Source organism: Octopus sinensis, linkage group LG18 (genome assembly GCF_006345805.1).
Source record: "Octopus sinensis linkage group LG18, ASM634580v1, whole genome shotgun sequence".
Classification (NCBI taxonomy): domain Eukaryota; kingdom Metazoa; phylum Mollusca; class Cephalopoda; order Octopoda; family Octopodidae; genus Octopus; species Octopus sinensis.
The window spans coordinates 22,373,076-22,394,538 of record NC_043014.1 but is presented as its reverse complement, the minus strand read 5'-3'; the positions used below and the strand labels follow the sequence as shown (position 1 = coordinate 22,394,538).

At 39.4% G+C, this 21,463-nt stretch overlaps 1 protein-coding gene across 4 annotated transcripts in view; it reads right to left on the bottom strand.

Moving 5' to 3' along the window:
- The window catches only part of LOC115221753 (protein capicua homolog), a 128,176-nt gene that overhangs the window by 17,574 nt on the left and 89,139 nt on the right, over positions 1–21,463 (bottom strand). For all 4 annotated transcript variants that reach the window (XM_036510772.1, XM_036510773.1, XM_029791970.2 and 1 more), the window contains exons 6-13: positions 19,827–20,012; positions 16,035–16,206; positions 14,860–15,119; positions 13,285–13,627; positions 12,615–13,022; positions 8,167–9,532; positions 5,477–5,571; positions 434–601 (exon numbers count right to left, since the gene is read on the bottom strand). In XM_036510772.1, the coding sequence (XP_036366665.1) occupies positions 434–601; positions 5,477–5,571; positions 8,167–9,532; positions 12,615–13,022; positions 13,285–13,627; positions 14,860–15,119; positions 16,035–16,206; positions 19,827–20,012 (2,998 nt within the window). The remainder of the gene's footprint in view (positions 1–433; positions 602–5,476; positions 5,572–8,166; positions 9,533–12,614; positions 13,023–13,284; positions 13,628–14,859; positions 15,120–16,034; positions 16,207–19,826; positions 20,013–21,463) is intronic.

Here is a 21,463-nt window from a genome sequence, read left to right as displayed (position 1 = left end):
TGATGAAGATGATGTTGGTAGTTGAAGAGATTGAAAGACAGTATTATTTAGAGATGTGGGGAACTACTTACACAACACCTCACCACCACATCTCTCCCAACAATTTCTAGATCTTTCCATCACTACTAACACCTTCACCACCATAATGTTTAACTCATTAGAATTCAGATTAAATCATATTAGAATTCTTATTTATTGACATTGTGTTGAATTAATCAAGTACTGTCTTGTATCTTTGAGATTTTGATGATGTATATTTTTTTAATGACATTGTAAGGCAGGTCTGAGAGACCCAACCTGGTTGGTTTGAACAGAAAACAGGTAGAATATTTTGGCTGGATTAAATACTAGAGTTAAAGGAGGAAAGTGGTGTGTGTGTACGGGGGGGGGACTCATTTACAATTATCAAAAAAAAGTCTGAAAAGATAATTACTTTGGTAATAGAGTCCTGGTGAAGGACTCTGTTGTGGAGAACGGGTCACAGTGGAGGTCTGAACAGTACTGGCTGGCTTGGGAGCAATGGTCAACTGAGGAGACATAGCTGGACTGGGTGACTGACTGGGTGGGCTGGACTGAAACATCACTGACTGGACTGGCTGACCTGTTATTCAACAAAAGGGTTGTAACAAGAGTTGGTTAGAGACATAGGCACAAACACAATGTTACAGCATGGAATATGGACACTAAACAACGATCAGGATGATGATGAGAGATACACATAGAGATGTAAACATAAACACACAAGTACACACTTATACACACGTCAACATACTGAGCAACCGAGACCTTTGGACCCAGTAAGCCAAGTGAGGCCGTAACTGTGGCTTATGCCAGTGCAGCATAACCGGCCCATTTAAGAGTACTCTTCAATCATTGGGCAATAAACTGTGCTTAGGAGGACCTGTTGAGTCAAGTGAAGACATTGTCATGGTCAATACCAGTACCGCCTGACTAGCACCTGTGCAGGTGGCATGTAATAAGCGCCATTTTGGTGTGGTTGATACCAGTGCTGCCTGACTGGTCCTGTGCCGGAGGCATGTAAATAAGCACCATTCAACTGTGGCTGTTACCAGTGCCACCTGACTGACTCCTGTGCTGGTGGCACATAAAAAGCACCATTCAAGCGTGGTTGATGCTAGTACCGCCTGACTGGCCCTCATGTTGATGGTACATAAAAAGCACCCACTATACTCTCAGAGTGCTTGGTGTTAGAAAGGGTATCCAGCTGTAGAAACCATGCCAGATCAGATTGGAGCCTGGGTACAGCCTTCTGGCTTGCCAGTCCTCAGTCAAACAGTCCAACCCATGCCAGCATGGAATACGGACATTAAACAACGATGATGATGATGATGATGATTATAATTCATATCATCATCATTTAACATCCGCTTTCCATGCTAGCATAGGTTGGGGGGGGGGTTACTGGGGACTGGCAAGCTGAGAGGCACCAGGCTCCAATCTGATTTGGCATGGTTTCTACAGCTAGATGCTAACTACTCCAAGAGTGTAGTGGGTGGTTTTTTTATGTGCCACTGACACAAGAGCCAGTTGGGTGGCACTGGCATCAGCCACAACTATGATTTTACTCGGTTCAACAGGTCTTCACAAACACAGCATACTGCTCGACGATTCAAGGGTGTTTTTAAATGAGCTAGTTATGCAACACTGACATCGGCCATGACTGCAATCTCACTTTATTTGCTTGGGTCTTCTCAGGCATGGCATATCTCCGAAGATCTCGACCGCTTGTCATTGTCTCTACAAGCCCCAACGTTCAAAGGTCATGCTTCACCACCTCATCCCAGGTCTTCCTGGATCTACCTCTTCCACAGGTTCACTCCACTGTTAGGCTATTACACTTCTTCACACAGCTCTCCTCATTCATACGTATCATATGACCATACCAGCGCAGTCGTCTCACTTGCTCACCACATTTGATGTCTAACTTTTCTCTCAGGATGCTTACACTCTGTTGCGCATGCACACTGACATTGCACATCCAGCAGATCATACTAGCTTCATTTCTTTCAAGCCTATGCATGTTCTCAGCAGTCACAGACCATGTTTCACTGCTGTGTAGCATGGCTGTTTGCACACAGACATCATACAGTCTACCTTTCACTCTGAGCGAGAAGCTGTTTGTCACCAGCAGAACTTTGCCCAAGCTATTCTTATTCTAGAAGTTACACTCTCAAATCATTCACCCCTGCTACTGACTTGGTCACCTAGGTAACAGAAGCTATCAACTACTAGTTTTTTTCCCCTATCATGTGATGGAATCTGTTTTCTACACATTTTCAATCTTTATTGCCCCTGAGCATTTTCCACACACAAAAACTATCTTCCCAGTTAACCTTCTTTTGACATTGCTGCACCTCTTATGTGTCCATAGCTTACACCAGGTACATCTTATGCCTTTTCTACAGATGGAGCAGAGCCATCTACCTGAAGGGATTTGTGATTTGTCCACCTTCCTACTTATTAAGACTATGGTTATGGATTCTCTCGTCGCAAATGACAAAAATGGTTCAGTAAAAGAAAGTGGTAATTATGTCCTATGGACATGCATGTGTCTCTTGAGGCCTGTTTGCTGCCTTGCAAATGGGACAAGTTGAGGATCCAGTTTGCTTGAGTGCTTGTGGATCATTCACAATGTGTTTCCTTGAATGGACATCAAGGCTTGCTTTGCTCTGTGCCACAAAACCATAATGACAGGTAAAGTTTTCACTTACAGGACTGGCATTTTGCCAGCATGTATTCATGCTTGCACGAAATTTGGTCTTCATGTTGAAGTGACTTTGCTGAAATCTTTGAACTGAGCAGAAACAGGACTGGCACCAGGTTCTGTGTTCTGATGCTTTGTTTTTCCAGGAAGAAAAGGGAATGTTGCATCACTTCAAATTGTCCTTTAGTTTGTCTTTATATATTAAAGATATGAAAACATGGAAAGCCCCACCAGCTCATCAAGAGTCACTGCTGAGATGCAGTGTGGGTTATGGTCAAGTCACCCATATTATAAGTCAGGGAGTTCAAGAAGGAGTCATACCCAATGACTGGTGTAGTAGCACCATAGTCAACTGCTACGAAAGTAAAGGTGAAGCTTTAGACAGAAATAGCTACAGAAGTATTAAATTGCTGGATCCGGTGATGAAAATCACGGAAAGGGTCATAGCCCAACTAATTAGGGAGGGAGTTAGCCTAGATGAGATGCAGTTTGGTTTTGTGCCAGGTAGAAGCACCACTGATGCTATATTTCTGGTACAGCAACTGCAGGAGAAATACTTAGCCAAAGATAAACCTCTGTACTTGGCTTTTGTTTACTTGGAGAAAGCCTTTGACAGGGTACCCCAATTCCTTATCTGGTGGTCAATGCAGAAACTAGGGATAGACAAGTGGTTGGTGAGAGCTGTACAAGCCCTGTACAGAGATGCTGTCAGTAAGGTTGAGGGTTGGCAACAAGTATACTGAAGAATTCCGGGTGGAAGAAGGGTTTCACCAAGGATCAGTCCTCAGCTCCCTCTTATTCATCATAGTTCTCAGGCAATAACACAGGAATTCAAGACAGGCTGCCCCTGGGAGCTTCTCTATGCCGATGACTTTGCTCTAATAGCTGAGTCACTACCAGAACTAGAGGTGAAATTTCAGGTGTGAAAGCAAGGTTTAGAATTGAAGGGCCTTAGAGTCAATCTAGCAAAAACCAAAGTCCTAGTAAGTAGGAAGGCAACAAATCACAAGCCCCTCAGGTAGATAGCCCTGCTCAATCTGTAGAAAAGGAATAGGTAGAAATTCCATAAGAAGTACCCGGTGTAAGCTATGGACACATAAGAGGTGCAGCAATACCAAAGGAAGGTTAGCTGGGAAGATAGTTTTTGTGTGTGGCAGATGCACAGGGGCAATAAACAGCAAAGATGTACAGAAAACAGATTCCATCACATGCCTGGGGAAAAAACTAGTAGTTGTTGATAGCCTCCGCTACCTAGGTGACTAAGTCTGTAGTGGGGGTAAATGCTCTGAGAGCGTAGCAGCTAGAATAAGAATAGCCTGGGCAAAGTTCAGAGAGCTCTTACTTCTACTGGTAACAAAGGGCCTCTCACTCAAAGTGAAACATGGGCTGTGACTGCTGAGGACATGCATAGGCTTGAAAGAAATGAAGCTAGTACAATCCGTTGGATGTATAATGTCAGTGTGCATACACAACAGAGTGTAAGCACCCTGAGAGAAAAGTTGGACATAAAAAGCATCAAAAGTGGTGTGCAAGAGAGATGACTGCACTGGTATGGTCTTGTGATGCATTTGGATAAGGAGAGCTGTGTGAAGAAGTGTCACACCCTAACAGTGGAGGGAACCTGTGGAAGAGTTAGACCAAGAAGACATGGGATGAGGTGGTGAAGCATGACTTTTGAACGTTGGGGCTTGTAGATCTTCAGAGATATGCCATGCCTGAGAAGACCCAAGCAAATAAAGTGAGATTGCAGTCATGGCTGATGCCAGTGTTGCATAACCAGCCCATTAAAAAGTACCCTTCAATCGTTGGGTGATGTGCTTGAGAAGACCTATTGAGTCAAGTGAAATCAAAATCGTAGTCATGGTCAGGGCCGCCTGACTGGCACCTGTGCTGGTGGCACATAATAAGCACCATTCAAGTGTAGGGTGATGCCAGTGCTGCTTGACAGGCTCCCTGTGCTAATGACACATAAAAAGCACAGTCTGAATATGACTGATGCCAGTGATCCCTGACTAGCTCCCATGATGGTGGCATGTAAAAAGCATCATCCGAACATGATCAATGCCAGTGCTCCCTGACTGGCTCCTGTGCCCACTACACTTTCAGAATGGTTGGCGTTAGGAGGGGCATCTAGCTGTAGAAACCTTGCCAGATCAGATTGGAGCATGGTGCAGCTTACTGGTTTGCCAATCCTCAGTCAAACCATCCAACCCATGCCAGTATGGAAAGCGGATGTTAAACGATGATGATATATATATACATATGTATATATGTACATGTGTGTGTGTGTGTGTGTGTGTGTATATATACACACACACACACACACACACATATGTATTTGATCATGTGATTATGAATTTGGTCCCATTGTATGGCATCTTGGGTAAGTTTTTACACTATAGCCCTGCACTGGCCAAAGCTTTGTGAGTGGATTTGGTACATGGAAACTGAAAGAAGCTTATTGTACATGTTATATATATACCTTTGTTTTGACATTATGTGATGGTTGTAAGCAGGCATCACTGCCATGCTAATGATGTTTTTTGTTTCCAGTCTTCTGTGAAAAACATGTCTAGCCATGGGGAAATATAATTTTACTTGGAAACAGGTGAGAGTTGATGAAAGGAAGGGTATCTGGCTGTAGAAAATCTACAACAAATTCTGTGAGACCCATGCAACAATGGAAAAACAGATGTTAAAATGATGATTATGATAATGTGTATGTGTGACAGTGGTCACCTATTTGCTTACCTGGTTGGACAGGATATGCTTGGATATAAGTTTGTGTTACTGTTTGATTATCAGATTTACATTGAGGATTCAATGATGCCTGCTGAACATAAACCCTGTGTTAGAAAAAGAAATATATATATTTATAGACAGTGCAGTTCTCAACAGAGTATTTGTGGATATACATATAATTACACACACACACACACACACACACACACATACACACACACAAAAATTCCCTCCCAGGATTAAAGGCTTGGAAGATTTCGAAGCGGACCTGCTGAAAATTATGAGCAAAATAAAATTTCCTAAGTCTTTTAACAATTTCCAACATAAATTGAAAAAAAGATATTAAACATATAAAAAGCTCCAAGAAAAAAGCACTTTTTTCGGACAAAACTAAAAACATATACCTGGTAGATAACAGCAAATACACACAACTCTTACACAACAGCATCATTAATAATTACACTAAGGCCAGGGCACAGACATATAACGAAATTAATAAAGAAGCTAGCGTCATCGCCGCTAAACTTAAATTAGATAAAAAAATAGAAGCTCTCCCCCAAAAAGAGGCCTTTATTACTATTAAAGATCACAAAGAAAACTTCCTTTCCAACCCTAAATGTAGGCTTATCAACCCAGCCAAGTCAGAACTTGGGATTATTAGTAAAGAAATTTTAGATAAAATAAATGCGAAAATTAAGACCGATACTAGGCTAGTACAATGGTCCAATAGTATAGAAGTCGTAGACTGGTTTAAAGCCATTAAGAATAAGAAAAAAGCGAGGTTTACACAATTCGATATTGTTGATTTTTATGCCTATATCTCTAAAGAACTGCTAGATAAAGCCCTCGTCTTCGCTAGCGACTTCATAGAAATTAGTACAAATGATAAGGACATAATCTTCCATGCTAGAAAGACCTTACTTTTCAGTGAGAACGCAAAGTGGGTAAAAAACACCGACACAGAGAGTGCTTTCGATGTGAGCATGGGTTCATATGATGGGGCAGGCATCTGCGATCTAATTGGACTTTATCTCCTAGATACCTTAGGTAAGACATTCCCTGACATACATTTCGCCATCTACAAAGATGATGCCCTCGCCTTAACAGCTAATACAAATGGACCAGCACAAGATCGTTTTAGGAAGGATATTATCCAGTTAATGAAATACTTAGTATAACTATAGATACTAACCTGACGGTTGTCAATTTCTTAGATGTTTCCTTAGATCTTAAGAATATTTATAAGCCTTATAGGAAGCCCAATGATAGACTAAGTTATATTAATGTAGGTTCATGCCATCCCCCTATAGTATTCAAAAATTTAGTTAAAAATATTAGTAAGAGGATTTCTAGCCTCTCCTCTGATAAGGACATCTTCAATAACGTTGCCCCAGTTTATAATAAGGCTTTAAAAGATAGTGGTTTTAGCGAAAAAATAAAATATACACCAATTACTAGCCCAACAGTAAGGAAAAGGAATAATAGAAATAGGAAGGTGGCCTTCAATATAGGTAAATATTTCCTAGCACTGATAGACAGACATTTTCCAGTTAACCATACTTATAGGAAACTCTTCAATAGACACAATTTAAAAATTAGTTTTAGTTCCACTACAAATTTTAAAAACATAATCAAACATAACATACAAAAAACACGACAAGAACAGCTGTTCATGCAGGAATAAAGAATTGTGCCCGCTAAATGGAGCTTGCATGTCCAAGACCATCATATATGAAGCTACGGTAAACTCTATAACCACTAAAGACACCGTTTCGACGAAGAAATACGTGGGCCTTACAGAGGGTAACTTCAAGGCCAGGTTCAATAACCACACTTTGAGCTTTAGGCACTGGAACAAAACAAAAGCGACACAATTATCTAATCATATTTGGTCTTTAAGAGATAAAGGTGTTGGTTATAACATACATTGGAAGATTTTGGCCAGATGTAAGCCCTATACCAACGGCAGTGGAAGGTGCGGTCTATGCGACATGGAGAGATGGCTTAGACCCTACTACATGTCTAAACACAAGGACAGAACTTTTCGGATCATGCCCACAAGTGACTAAATTTCTGTTACGTTTTTGGTCCCCTAAAGAAAACAGATAGAACATGCTTTCTATGTTATGTCCCAAGAAGATTTTATATATTATTATATATTTTTTATGTATTTTTATATAATTTTTATGGCGAAAAATGCGAGCGATGTATAAGTACGCAGGCAAGCAGAGTTATAACAGTAATTTCCCTTTGTATAACGGTATTTTTTCATAGCACTTTCAAATAGCCAGATAACCGAAGAGATGTCGTGGATTCCCACTTCGGCATCTGAAACTCAGAGTTTTATCTTGACTATCGAGTAATGTAACATATAATTGTATAGATAAATTTCCTCTATTTACATAATATTGAGGTCTCTTTCTTTCTTTTGTTATCTTACGGTTTTATCAATATATATATATATATATATATATTATATATATATATATATATATATACATACACAACACACACACACATAATATATATGGACATACACAAACACATACACACCTATATTATTAATTAATCATATAACTTATGTTATATATTTAATTATATTATATATTTTCACACCCACATACTCATTACCAAGTATATATCAAGCTATGAAAAATAGTTCAGTGATATTATTGATTTAAAAAATAAAACAAGCTTACGTCTTTGCTGGTGGCAGTAGAACCCTTTGTGTAGTTTGTTGTTGGTGTTGTTGTGTTGTAGATTGCTGAGAGATCACTTGTTGTTGCTGCTGCTGCTGCTGTGGAATGTGCTGGCCTGCAGATTGTTGCACTGTGACAGAGACACCAGGCTGGCCAATTGTGCCAGCTGGTAACTGTATGTGTTGTGCTGTAGGGTTGCCTGCTCCCGACCCAGCTTGAGTGACAGTCACCAACTGAGTGACCAATGGGGGCGTCTGACCTGGTGCACATGATTGCTTCTGGTTGAAAATCTGCAGAGTCTGTGTCCCAATATTAGGTGAGATCGAAGGTGTAACAACTTGTTGTATCTGTGGTTGAGCATTGCTAGTTTTGATATTTGTTTGTGCTACCTGGATCTTGTTCGGGGTGTGTTGATTGAGGGTTTGTGTATTCTGACCACCAGCTAATGTCAAATGAATAGAACCTTGGGGCAAGGGAAATGAAGGCAGGATATACTGAACATGTGTTGCTTGGATGTTTCCTTGTTGTCCAATGTTAATTGTATTTGCTATTCCTGGAGATTGGCTGCCCTGTAGAGAAGAACCTTGATTAGTTGGTTTCAGTACCAAATTGGTAACTAAAGGACCAGATGCTGTGACAGCAGGACTCACTGGCTGACCTTGTGCTTGTGATGTATGAGGAGGGGCCACATTTCTTAATGTCATAAAGCTACCAGACGTGACAGCTGTTGCCATCCCATACTGGTTTGCGGGAATAGTCTGTACAAGTATTGGTCCGACACTTTTCATGGGTGTTTTGGGGGTTGCTTGTATAACAGGCTGTGGTTGAACGTTAATCCCAGCCAGTCCAGTCTTCACCTGAGCAGGTGTCACATTAACTGAAGAAGTAACAGGCATATTAGATGCTGAATTATGGCTGGTCATACCAGGTGGTTTTGATGCAATTGGCACTGGTGTGGTGATGGGTTTACACGTAGTGCTATAGGTTGGAGCTATTTGACCACTAGTGTTCTGATAACCAGTTGTAAGCATTGGCTGTGTTGCAGCACTCAAAATTTGGATGTTACTGCTTGATACAAACTGGAGGACTGTGGGTGAAGCCACTGTTTGACTCTGGGTGTTACCCTGCTGCTGTTTAGCTTTCGATGCCTTCTGAGTCATTTTACCTACAATGGGTCCACGGCCATTCTGTTTGCCCAGTGTAGTTTGTGTGTTGGATGAGAAAACTATTTGCTGGTCTTCATGAGTTGTCATTGTTATATTGTGAATCTTCATGCCACCTAACCGAACGGTTTGCTGTTGAGTAACAGGTTGTTGAGTGCTCTGGTTATATTGGGGTTGGCTTACTTCTTGTTTTTCAGAACGTTCTAGAAAAAAAAATCCAATAAATGAAAATGAATTAGGATAAAAATAAACAAAGCAAATTCATGCAAATAAAAATAATGATGGTTAAATACAATCTTTCAACAGCAATTCTAAAAATACAGATTCATTCTACATTAAACTGTGTATGCATGTGTGTATGAAAGCATAGTCAAGTGGAGAACAGCAAAAAGAAAGAAAGAAAACCAATTAGACTGAGAAATTCCACCTCTTGCTTCACATAGTGGTTAGTGCTAACATGAAAACAATGCAATATAAATGTCTACATCACCATCATTTTAACATCCACCTTTATATATATATATATATATATATCATCATCATCATAATCATTTAATATTCTTTGTCCATGCTGGCATGGGTTGGACAGTTTGACCAGGGCTGGCAAGCTGGAAGGCTGCACCAGACTCCAGTCTCATTTGGCATGGGTTCTGCAGCTGGTTGCCCTTCCTAATGCCAACCACTCTGAGAGTGTAATGGGTGCTTTTACATGTTAATGACACAGAAGCCATTTGCATGACACCAATATCTGCCATGACTGCAATTTTACTTGGCTTAATAGGTCTTCTTCTCAAGCACAACATAATGCCAAAGGTCTGTCATTGCCTCTGAGAGGCCCAACATTTGAATGGTGCTTTTCACGTGCCACCAACATCAGCCACTTTGTCTATGTGAGGCCAAATACCCTTCTTGAGTCTACCTCTTCTACAGGTTCCCTCCACAGTTAAAGACTGGCACTTCTTTACACAGCTGTCCTTGTTCATATGCACCACATGGCCATACCAGCTCTGTTGTCTCTCTTGCTTGCTACATGTGATGCCAATTATGCCCAACTTTTCTCTCAAGATGCTTACACTCTATCAAACATGCACACTGACATTGCACATCCAGTGAAGCATACTGGCTTCATTTCTTTCAAGCATATGCATATCCTCAGCTGTCACATCCCTTGTTTCACTGCCGTGTAGCATAGCTGTTTGTACACAGGCATCATACAATCTGCATTTCACTCTGAGGGAGAGGCCCTATGTTGCCAGAAGAGGTAGGAGCTCTCTGAACTTTACCCAGCCTAGTCATATTCTCACAGCTATGCTCTTGGAACATCCAACTCCGCTACTAACTTGGTCACCTAGATAACGGAAGCTGTCTACTATCTCTGGCTTGTACCCATGGCAATTGATGGAGTCTATTTTCTGTACATTTTTGATGTTTATTGTACCTGTGCATCTTCCACACACAAAAGCTATTTTCACTGTTAACCCTCCTCTGATATTGCTGCACCTCTTATGTGTCCATAGCTTTTATTCACATATATATAGGAACAAAACTTAGAATTGATAGGCATTGAAGTAAACTTAACAAAGACTAAAGCCCAACTTTAGGAGAGAAAGCAGAACTCTACCATCATAGAAATGACCATTTACAGTGTATAGACACAAAAAGTGTAGTTGAATTACAGGTTGGCTTACAGAGGAGGAAGACTTTACATGCTGCAGTTGCACAGAGGCAATAAGTATTAAGAGCACATGAGTAACAGATAGGTTTCCTTCAGCACAATGTGTCAATACTTATTGTGATCCTTCTTCATCTGATACATAAAACAGCAGAGGAAATTGGCTGTCAGTATTTCCAAGATTATTTAGATATAAATTACTGTATACATTTGTATAATATGCATACATATATAGTGTGCAGCACAAATTATGGGCTAAGAAATTCCAAAAAACAAACAAACAAAATCTTTCATGTATAATATGCACTGATTTTTCTTTTAATATCATGCCACTGTGAAAAAAATTTGTCTTTCATTTTTCAATAATTTTTTAAGGACAGTAAGTACATTGAAACAGTATTTTAAATTTTCAGGCAGTGAAAAAACATATTTCAAATATTCAATTCAATATTAAAAATGTAATCAAGAAGGACATATAAACTGTGTAGATATCATACATATATAGTATGAATTTACAGTACAAATTACTTCAGAAACAAAATCTGTGTTTTAATGCTATTAATGTCAATTTTATTATGATTACTTGATATCAAAACTTATGAGAAAAATTTTGCATATTTAATTAGACATTGATTGATACAACTGCCGATATGGACATACTTAAAGGTATTATTATTATAATGAAAAAACAATGACAAGTTACACATTATTTAGCTTGGACAATAGATATAGCTTACTTCCAGCCATGTACATTAAATATGGTGTTGCACTTGAATACACCCCAAACATATAGATTTAAAAATCTGGAAAAAATTGTATATGATACATAAATACATGTTACTGCATGACTTTTCTTCACTCCAGGGAGTGAATTTCAACCTCTCTCAGTAGTACAACTGCTGTATAGAGGCGATCTCCTTTGGATCACTGGATTTCTTCCAGTAGTGAACTTAACATTATAAGAGAACCATAGTTGGGGACATTAATCTAAATGACAGAATATAAGTGTTTTTCACAAGACTGATGTGACTTTTGATTCTTTGGTTAAAAAAATTCACAGGATCCAGCCTACTGCTCATTTGCATGTAGCCATGCATAAAACAATGCAGTACTATTTGTCTTAAGAAACTAACAATGGTCTGTATTAGTAATTAACAAGCATAAGCGATTTCGAACTGGAATAAATTGGTTTGTTATGAGGAAGAGGTAGTGTTCAATGTTTTGGGCAGAACCCTTTGTTGGAAATGTTTCTTGAAACACCAAAGGTATAGAATTTGAATAGTGGGAGAAATGAAAACTAAAATAAAGAAGAACAAGGAAAGGAAAGAAAAGAATCCATGAAAAATAAAGGCAAAGGGATAAAATCCAGAAGCTGAAGAAAGTGATCAGAGAGGATCTGTGTTGGCACTACTGGCAGTGTAGTATTTAAGTAACAGCAGGTGGAAATGTAAACATTGAATGATGTGAGAGTAGTAGGAAGGTAGTAAAAGCAAGGAGATAACTGACAGGAATGCTGGCAAATTTGAAAAATGAAGAAGAGCATAAACTTCAAGTCATTTATGACTCCTGGGAAATTAACAACAGCAGGTGAAGCATACGAAAATATAATGTACCTTGCATTACTCTTTGTTCTCTTTCATACACCTCTTCTCGCATGTTAGATACTGGAGTCCGTTCAGGCTTGTTCCTTGCTTTGAACATAGCACCAACAGGTTGGAAACTGGAGCCAGAATGGGATGGACGAAACACAAACTTCTCATGACTGGATGGCACAATTGAATTGACCATGTCTGGTTTATCAAGGTTAGTTTTGCCTGGAGAGCCTGGAACACTCTTTCTTGGCTCTGGCCGATATGCATAGTCTGCTGGAGAGATATGAGTCATCATGGGAGAAAAACGTTGTTGGGGGAAAGCTTTATTCTCAATGATGCCATCATCTTCGGTTTGACTATCGGTCTCACTGTCAGAGACCTGCTCTTTACAGTTTAAGTCTATTTCGCCACCATCATCATCATCTTTACCTGTAAAAAAACAACATAATAATGGTTGAATTAAATACACAGTAGGACAGAAATGACTTGGAAAAATGTAGGGATATCATAATGATTAAACTAACAAAGAAAGAACAAAAGAGAGACAGAAGAGAGAGAGAGAGAATGACAAAGAGAGGAAGGGAGAAAAATCAGAGAGAGAGAGAGAAGGACAAAATTAGAGAGATAAAAATAGAAATTTGAAGTAGAAAAGATAAGGATAAGAAATTGTGTGATGATAAGGCTGACATACCCGTGCTACCATCATCTGCCTCATAGATGACCATATGTCCATTATCACTGTCATCATCATCATCCATTAGATGTGACTGCCTCGACTGTGTAGCAACAGTATCAGATGAAGAGTGCTGTTGTATGTAGGAGGCAGAAACTGGAGGCAGGGTAGGCATGAGTGAAGAAGGATGGTGTTGAGAAGGTGGCGGCTGTGGTGGTGACGATGATGATGGTAGCATGCCTCCTTGCTGGAGCGATGCAGATGGAGTATGCGGTGAGTTCAGCTGAGATTTCAGTTGGTGCTGCGACTGGTGCAGAGACTGCACTGATCCTTGCAACTGATTCACTGGCTGAGCTCGTTTCTACAAAAAAGAAAAAAAAATCAAGTATGTAATTAAACAATTAAGTAAACTTCTTAACCACATGGACATGGCTGTGAATAGAAGTATTTTCTATGATAGCTTCAGATCAACCAAAGACTTATAAGTGAAGCTCAGGAGTTGGGCAGCAGAACTGTTAAGACTGATCCCCCTGGTGGTGAGGACTGACCTGCAAGAGTCCTGTGCCGGTACCACATAAAAGTGCCCATGTGCTGCCATGTAAAAGCACAATCAGGTGCTTGGTTAGTGGCTGATATCCTATCACCAGTAACTATATTGTGTCCATTGCAAAAATCCCTAGCTCTCAAATGGCCTAAGTCTATCTAACCCAGTGGTTCTCAACTGGGATCCATATAAGATTTTGGTGGAAGGGTCCACACTAGCAAAATAGTAAAATAGGGAGCCACAGTAGTATTTTAAGGGTCTATGAAAAGTTTTGATTTAAATGTATGCTTTGCAAGAAATGGCTAGGTTTCTTTCTCTTACATTTCACATTGTTCAACCTATACAAGTAAATGTGTGAATAACAAATTAGCAATTTTGAAAGTAGTATCTACAAAATTAGTTTTTAAGCATTGAATGGCTATGAGAGGTCCATAGGTAAAAATGGTTGAGAAACTCTGATCAGACATCACAGTGTGGAAAATACCAACTCAAGACAAAATATTTCAGAAGGTTCTGATATTGTATTGGAATAGGCATGAAGGGGACTAAGCACCATGGACAAAAGAACTGGTAAAGTTAAATAGGGAGTTGTTACAAAGAGAACCAGAATTATTCACACATCCAAGCAAACCACTTCAAGTTTAAACTTTCATTGTTATCATTCTGTTATACTTTCACTGGGTCCTCATTGAACAGTCTTTAACTAGAACATTGCTTTTAAAACTGTACATTCACTTGTTAAGGACATCTGACCTGTATATCCAGGTAAAACCAATACGACACTCTCTATAAGGTCTTTTGAACTGTTAGAAATAGCAGCCAAATTTCCTGGCTAATAGTCTGGAGTCAGGCAAAGCCATTAGAAAAAGGCAATGATGGTCATAGCTGAAATAGTTTTCATCATAGTACTGCTTAACTGGAGCTGATATGCAAGTTAAACAACAACAACTGTATGGAAATGTGGGTCTAGAGCAAGATGGAATGTAACTAGGTAACTGGTGACTCACTCACTAGGTACACAATGGAATAGGTTACAATGAGGTACAAACCTCTCGAAATGGACTGTGACTTCTTTCTTGGCTGCAGCTCGGCTGTCCACTGATAATGGACTGCGTGCCTCCCCCTTCATCTCGATGCGGCATTGCTGATAGGCTCTGTGAGCGCCCCTTTGATGATTCATACATATCTCTAGTAGACGAGTAACTGACTGCCGACATCTGAGCGACGTTGGAAGACTCGATTTCATCACAACGATGTAACCCAGGTTCCAATCCTTCTGCCGGCGGCATTCGACCCTCATTGGAATCATCTACAAGACAAAATGTTTTACATACAGAATCTGTTCAACTGAGGTAATGACTGTAATTACTAAGAGAGAAATCCAGAGTAACTCAGAAAATCTCTACAATTAAACAATTAATGAATCATAAACAAAAGAAAATCAATATTTTGGGTATCTTTGAATGTGTGTGTGTATGTGCGTGTGTGCTTGTATGTGCACATTGTCTGTGCATACAAATATATATTGTTTGTATGAGTATGCACAAAGAGGAGTGCATGAGACCTAGAGCAGAGAGATGTAGAATGAATGTAAATTAGGACAGTTGCTGCAATCTCCACTCCCTACTCTTGCCTTCTAGGAAATACCTGGCCATGTATATTATGATCCCTGTACCTTGAGGGCATGCCCTGGCAATTGCCACCGTTTATCTCTGTCTTCCTTACTCTACCATCTCATCTATGCTCTGATGCTTGTTACCTGTGAGTATACTCTGGCACTTTCATCATGGCACATGATAAACCTTTTCCAATGTTCCCTCCTCTATAGCAAGACACCCATTTCTGCCTCTCTGTCACACTCTAATCTTACATCATCCTACACAAGGTCCCCTCCTCACAAAATTCCTTGTCTTGCAAATTACTTGGTGACCCTGCCAGTGCTGGTGCCATGTAAAATGCATCCAGTTCCCATGGTAAAGTGGTTGGCATTTGGAAGGGCATCCAGCCGTAAAAACCTGCTAAAATAGACACAGTAGCCTGGGGTATTCTACATAGTCAGCTCCTATCAAACTGTCCAACCCATGCCTGCATGGAAGGAAGATGTTAAACAATGATGATGATGCTGATGATGACAAGCAGAATGAAATAGAGTGTATATTAATTAGGAGAGTAACATGCAGTATGAGGTGGGGGTCTATGTATTATGTTAATCAGAGCTACTTACCAACAATATCTGATTCTGGTAGTCCTTCTGCAGAATCATCTGGAATATCCTCTGAGGAACTCAGTCGACGGCTATTACGTTGCTTTAATGTGGCAGCAATTGTGTGGGACTTTTTACGATCCTTTGAACACCATTTCCAGTCAGGGTGGGCCTTAAAATGGGCCTCTTTTACCTGTGAGTATATAACAGATATAAGGTGAAAAGCATGTACACAAACACATATCATAAACATACTTAGCAATGTGATATATATGGTTAATTTTGTTCTATTTGTTCAATCAATAGTACTTGCTATCCGCTTACTGTATCATAATGAAAAATTCCACAGATGCTTTCATTCTTCATGTAATTCCCATATAGAATCAATGTGATACTGTGCCTGATGAGATTGAGCCATACTCAAGGTTTTACTTACTAGATAAAACATTTCCTGTCCAGCCTCTCTCTCTTTTCTCCCTTATGCATGTGTGTATGTGTGAAGTTGATAACATTAATCCCAGTACTTGACTGGTATTTTATTTAATTGACCCCAAAAGGGTGAAAGGCAAAGTTAAACTCAGTAGGATTTGTACTCAGACAGTGAAGAGCAAGATGAAACACCACTAGATTTTTGGTTTAGCACTGTAACGCTTCTGTCAAGTGCACAATAAGAATGGGTAATTTTGAATAAAAATCTGATGGGTGAAACCAATTCAATATTTGAACTGCAACCATTTGTAATAATCTTAATATTTACTTTCTTTTTTTTTGGTGATTTTGCAAGTGATTGAATAAGAAAATCTAATGATATCATATCTTTCTTCTGCTTTAGATAACTAAGATATTATCTATGTACAAGTATTGCATATTGTTGTCATCATCATCATCATTTGAAGTCTCTTTTTATATGCTGTCACCATAGATTTCACTTTGCAACATGTTAACAAGACATGGTCATATACATTATCAGATCTTGAGAACATGTTTCAGTAGGCAAGTTTTGCATGTGTCAACTTTAGTTGTCTATTCATACTCATGGCCTAATTTGTTGATGCATAGGCTGTCATGTAAAATAAATGCACATCACAACATTGTTTGCTTTCAATGGTCAATGGTATAAAGTGTTGAGGGTGGTGGAATTTATTATTAGCATTCATACAACATACACCTTGCTACCTACCATCTGCTTCTTTCTCTTGGTCATGTTTCCTCTGACAGTGTTCTTTACTGACTGTTTAAGGCAGCTCTAACAATTTTGAGTCAACTTCTATCACATGCATGCGCAGAACTACATGTTTTTATTTATATATAAACTAAAAGATATTGCAATTTGAGATAGGTTTAGAGAAATTCAAATCAATGCATATGACTGTAGGGAGAAAGATTTAGATACTTGTAGCATAGATGACAACTGAGAATTTCAATGAGATAACTTGTTTAGAGCTACAGATGAGACATGCAGCTGGAGTAAAGTTCCAAGCTAACCAAAGGTAAAATGGACATGGAATGACATAGTTAAAAAGGGTGGTAAAGGCTAAGAGACAGGCTTCAAAAGCCTGAAAGGAAGATGGTTGTAGGAAGCATTATCAAATAGCTAGAAGAGCAGCTAGGTGATGGGTATATTTGGCTAAGGATGAGGATCAAAGGGAGAGATTAGCACATATCCTACAACAAAGGATCAGAAGCATGAAGTGTTCAAAATCATGACACTGTATGTGAGATTTTACTGGCAAGAAGTGTATTTGGAATGATATGTATTATGATATATAAAACAAGAAAGTGGTGTGGAATTGCTATTATGAAAGGCTGCTGAATGTAGAGTGTGCCAGCATGAAGTAGTCCCTCTTTATCCCATGATAAAGAGGGACTACTTCATGCTGGCTCCAACAGACAGACCAGCAATTCAAGTTGACAATAACTTGGTAGATAAAGTCATTAAAGACATGAAAAGAAGGTAAGCTGCAGGTTTATCAAGGATAGTTATAGAGATACTCAAAATATCTGGTGAGGTAGGATATGCAATCACCACTTGAATAGTTAATCAAGTTATACAGGAAAGTGTCATACCATATGACTAGTTAGAGTATCAGCATTGTAAACTGCTATAAAAGCAAAGGAAATACCTTAGAGAGAGGAAATTATAGAGGATCTACTGCATCAGGTTATGAAAGGTATGGAGAGAGTCATAGCACAACTGATCCATGACAGACCAAAATGAGATGCAGCTTGGTTTTGTCACTACATAAGCAATTTTTCAAGCAAAGATAAATACTTGGCTAACAATAAAATGTTATTTCTGAATTTTGTTGACTTGAAGATGGTGTTTGAGAAGAACCTCATTCAGTACTTTGGTGATCACCATGGAAACTAAATGTAGACGAATGGTTTGTGAGGAATGTACAAGTCATGTACAAAGATAAAGTAAGTATTGTGAGAGTCAACAACGTTTTCAATGACAAATTTAACCTGAAGGTAGTAGTTCACCAAAGTTTAGTTCTCAGTCCTCTCCAATTCATCATAATTCCTACAGACCATCATATAATTTTAAACTGGATGTTAATGGGAACGCCTAGCTAAATCAAAAGGGGAATTAGAGAGTAAATTTCAGGCATGGAAAGCTAACAAAGAATCGAGGTGCCTCAAGGTAAACTGAGCAAAGACAGGAGCCTGGTATCTTCAGGAAAATGGCCTTGCTTGATATGTAGTAAAGGAGCAGCTACCCTTCATTTCCTTAACTACAGTTTTTCTTTGATACCACTATTCCTCACTACATGGAACCATTTCACTTGATATCGAGTCCACATCCTTAAACTGTCCTCTCCACCCACATTTTACACTGATTCTCTCCTCTAACCCCTGAATCAATTCACCTCCTCCATCACCATACATCTCTTACTTTCTTTATGTACTATGCATGCCTCTCCCTCCCACCACACTCTTGTAACCTACTCAACCACTTGTTAACTCTTTTCCTCTCACATTTTTATCACCATTACTATTCTGCTACACTTCACCTCATCATCACTAGTCACACCCTTCCCTTATCCACCATTCACTATATTTACCCCTCAACTCTATCCACTCTCCACAGTTATCAGCTACTTTTCCCTACCTCTCTCATTTATTATCCCTCAACACTTCTTTTTCATTCATTATATTCAGCTCCTCACTCACTTTTGCATGCACTTTTGTAGCCTCTACCTGGTTCTTCTGTCCCCATTCCCTTTTACTCACCTTGTACTTATATATATAAATGTGTTTGTGTGTGTGTGTTTTAATATTTCACTTAGGCACCGTAATACTAATAGCCTGGTGTAGAACTTAATATACATGTCCTAAACGCTTCATGTTTGAGGCTCTGATGAAACTGTAAGGTGTTACTCAGGCACTCAACTATGCATCTTATAGTGGAGACAACTGTAAGCTAATGAACTTCATAAGATAGTCTGTTATTCCTTTGTCACCCCTGTACACACACACACACACATCTGTATATACATAAAGCATAAACAGAAAAATGAAAGGACCATTGCTAATATCAAGTTCCAGTTGGTGTGAAATGGCACCCATATTTAGGACAAAGTCATTCAACCAAAACACAAGGCATCGAAACAATTGCTACCCTTGTTACCCAGGTAGTGTGATTTAACAATAACTAAGGAGAAATGGAAAACTAAGGTGACAAGCTATATTGTTCTAGAAGCCTGTTGCTCAGCTGGGAACCCAGGTCATAGCACTACTTTTACCCTCAAGGCCTAGTTTATATGATACAACAAGTACTGAGATAATGTGCATTGCTGGCTGACTACTCACCTGGAACGCCAGGTCATGGTACTTTTGCTTATCATGTGGCAGCAGGGCGTACCACCATTCTCCGAGAATCTTGCTCACTGTTCGGTTATCTTGGTTGGGATGCTGTTGATGAACCAGAGCTCGATGGCGTTTGCTGAATATCATGAAAGCATTCATTGGTCGGCGGATGTGTTCTTTATCTCGTACCTGGAATGACCAGATTAAATAATAAATGACGGAGAAGGTGGAGGTGAAAAACATGAAAAAACAATTTTGAAAACTTGATGACTAAATGATAACAGAATTCAACAAATAGTCATCTTCACCTTTCTACCCAATAAAATTTAGGGTTTTACACTTCAATATTCGTATAACATATATATTTATTATACAACAATAACAATCTAAGCGTTTTGTCTGGCATGTTAACAATTCTGCCAGCTCACCATCTTAATAATAATAACAGGTACCCTCATAGGGAAAATATATATGTTCCTTGCAGAAAACAATCTTCTGCCAGTAGAACAAAAGGGATGCTGAAAAGGATCCAAGGGCACCAAGGACTACCTTGTGATAGACGAGGTTATAATGAAGAACTGTAAACGGTACCAAAAAAACATGTATGGCATGGATAGACTTCAAAAAGGCTTACGATATGTTGCCACATTCATGGATTTTGGAAACACTCGACATGTGTGGAATAGCTGAGAACATATGTGCATTGATTAAGAACAGCATGCCTAGTTGGAAAATGTGTCTTTCCTGTAACAACCAGCACTTAGGCAAGGTAACCAACAAAAGAGGTATCTTCCAAGGAGAATCTTGTTCTTCTCTGTTATTCGTTATAGCCTTGACCTCACTTTCTGTAGGCCTATGTAAAATCAACGTGCACAATGAGCTGAGAAAGAACGGACCTTGTCTCAACTACCTTCTCTTCATGGATGATTTAAAACTGTTCGTAAAAACAGAGCCTGAAATGGAGAGGCTGGTTGAGACTGTGAAAATGTGCAGCAAAGATATAGGGATGGAATTCGGTATCTCAAAGTGTGCGGTGCTTACTTTGAAGCGGGGGAAAAGAGTAAATTGTAGGGGCACAGAATTGCCAAACAGAGAGAGAATGGAAGACCCAGATGATGATGATGTGTACAAGTACCTTGGGATCCAGGAGCTGGACAATATTTTGCATAAAGGAATGAATGACAAGGTCATCACTGCATGTTTCAAGCGCCTCAAACTTCTCTTGAAATCAAACTCAACTCAAGGAACCTTGTGACTACCATTAACATATGGGCTGTTGCTGTAGTCTGCTATAGTGCACCCATCCTGAGATGGACACAAGTGGAGATTGACCAACTCGATTGCACTACCCAAAAGACAATGACAATGCATGATGCCCTCCACTCTAAGGCAAATGTACACAGGCTCTACATGAAGAGAGATGATGGTGGATGTAGGTTGATTAGCATTCGGGAGTGCATTAACAGTGAAAGAAGAAACATGGCAGAATATTTGGTAAACAGCAAAGACCTGCTACAGTATGCTGCTGGTGCAGAAGGAGTTAACAAAAATGGACTTGAGAGTGCTCATGAATTCCGAACAAGAACAGCCAATGAGAAAGAAGAAACCTTACTCCGTATGGAATTACATGGTTAGTTCTA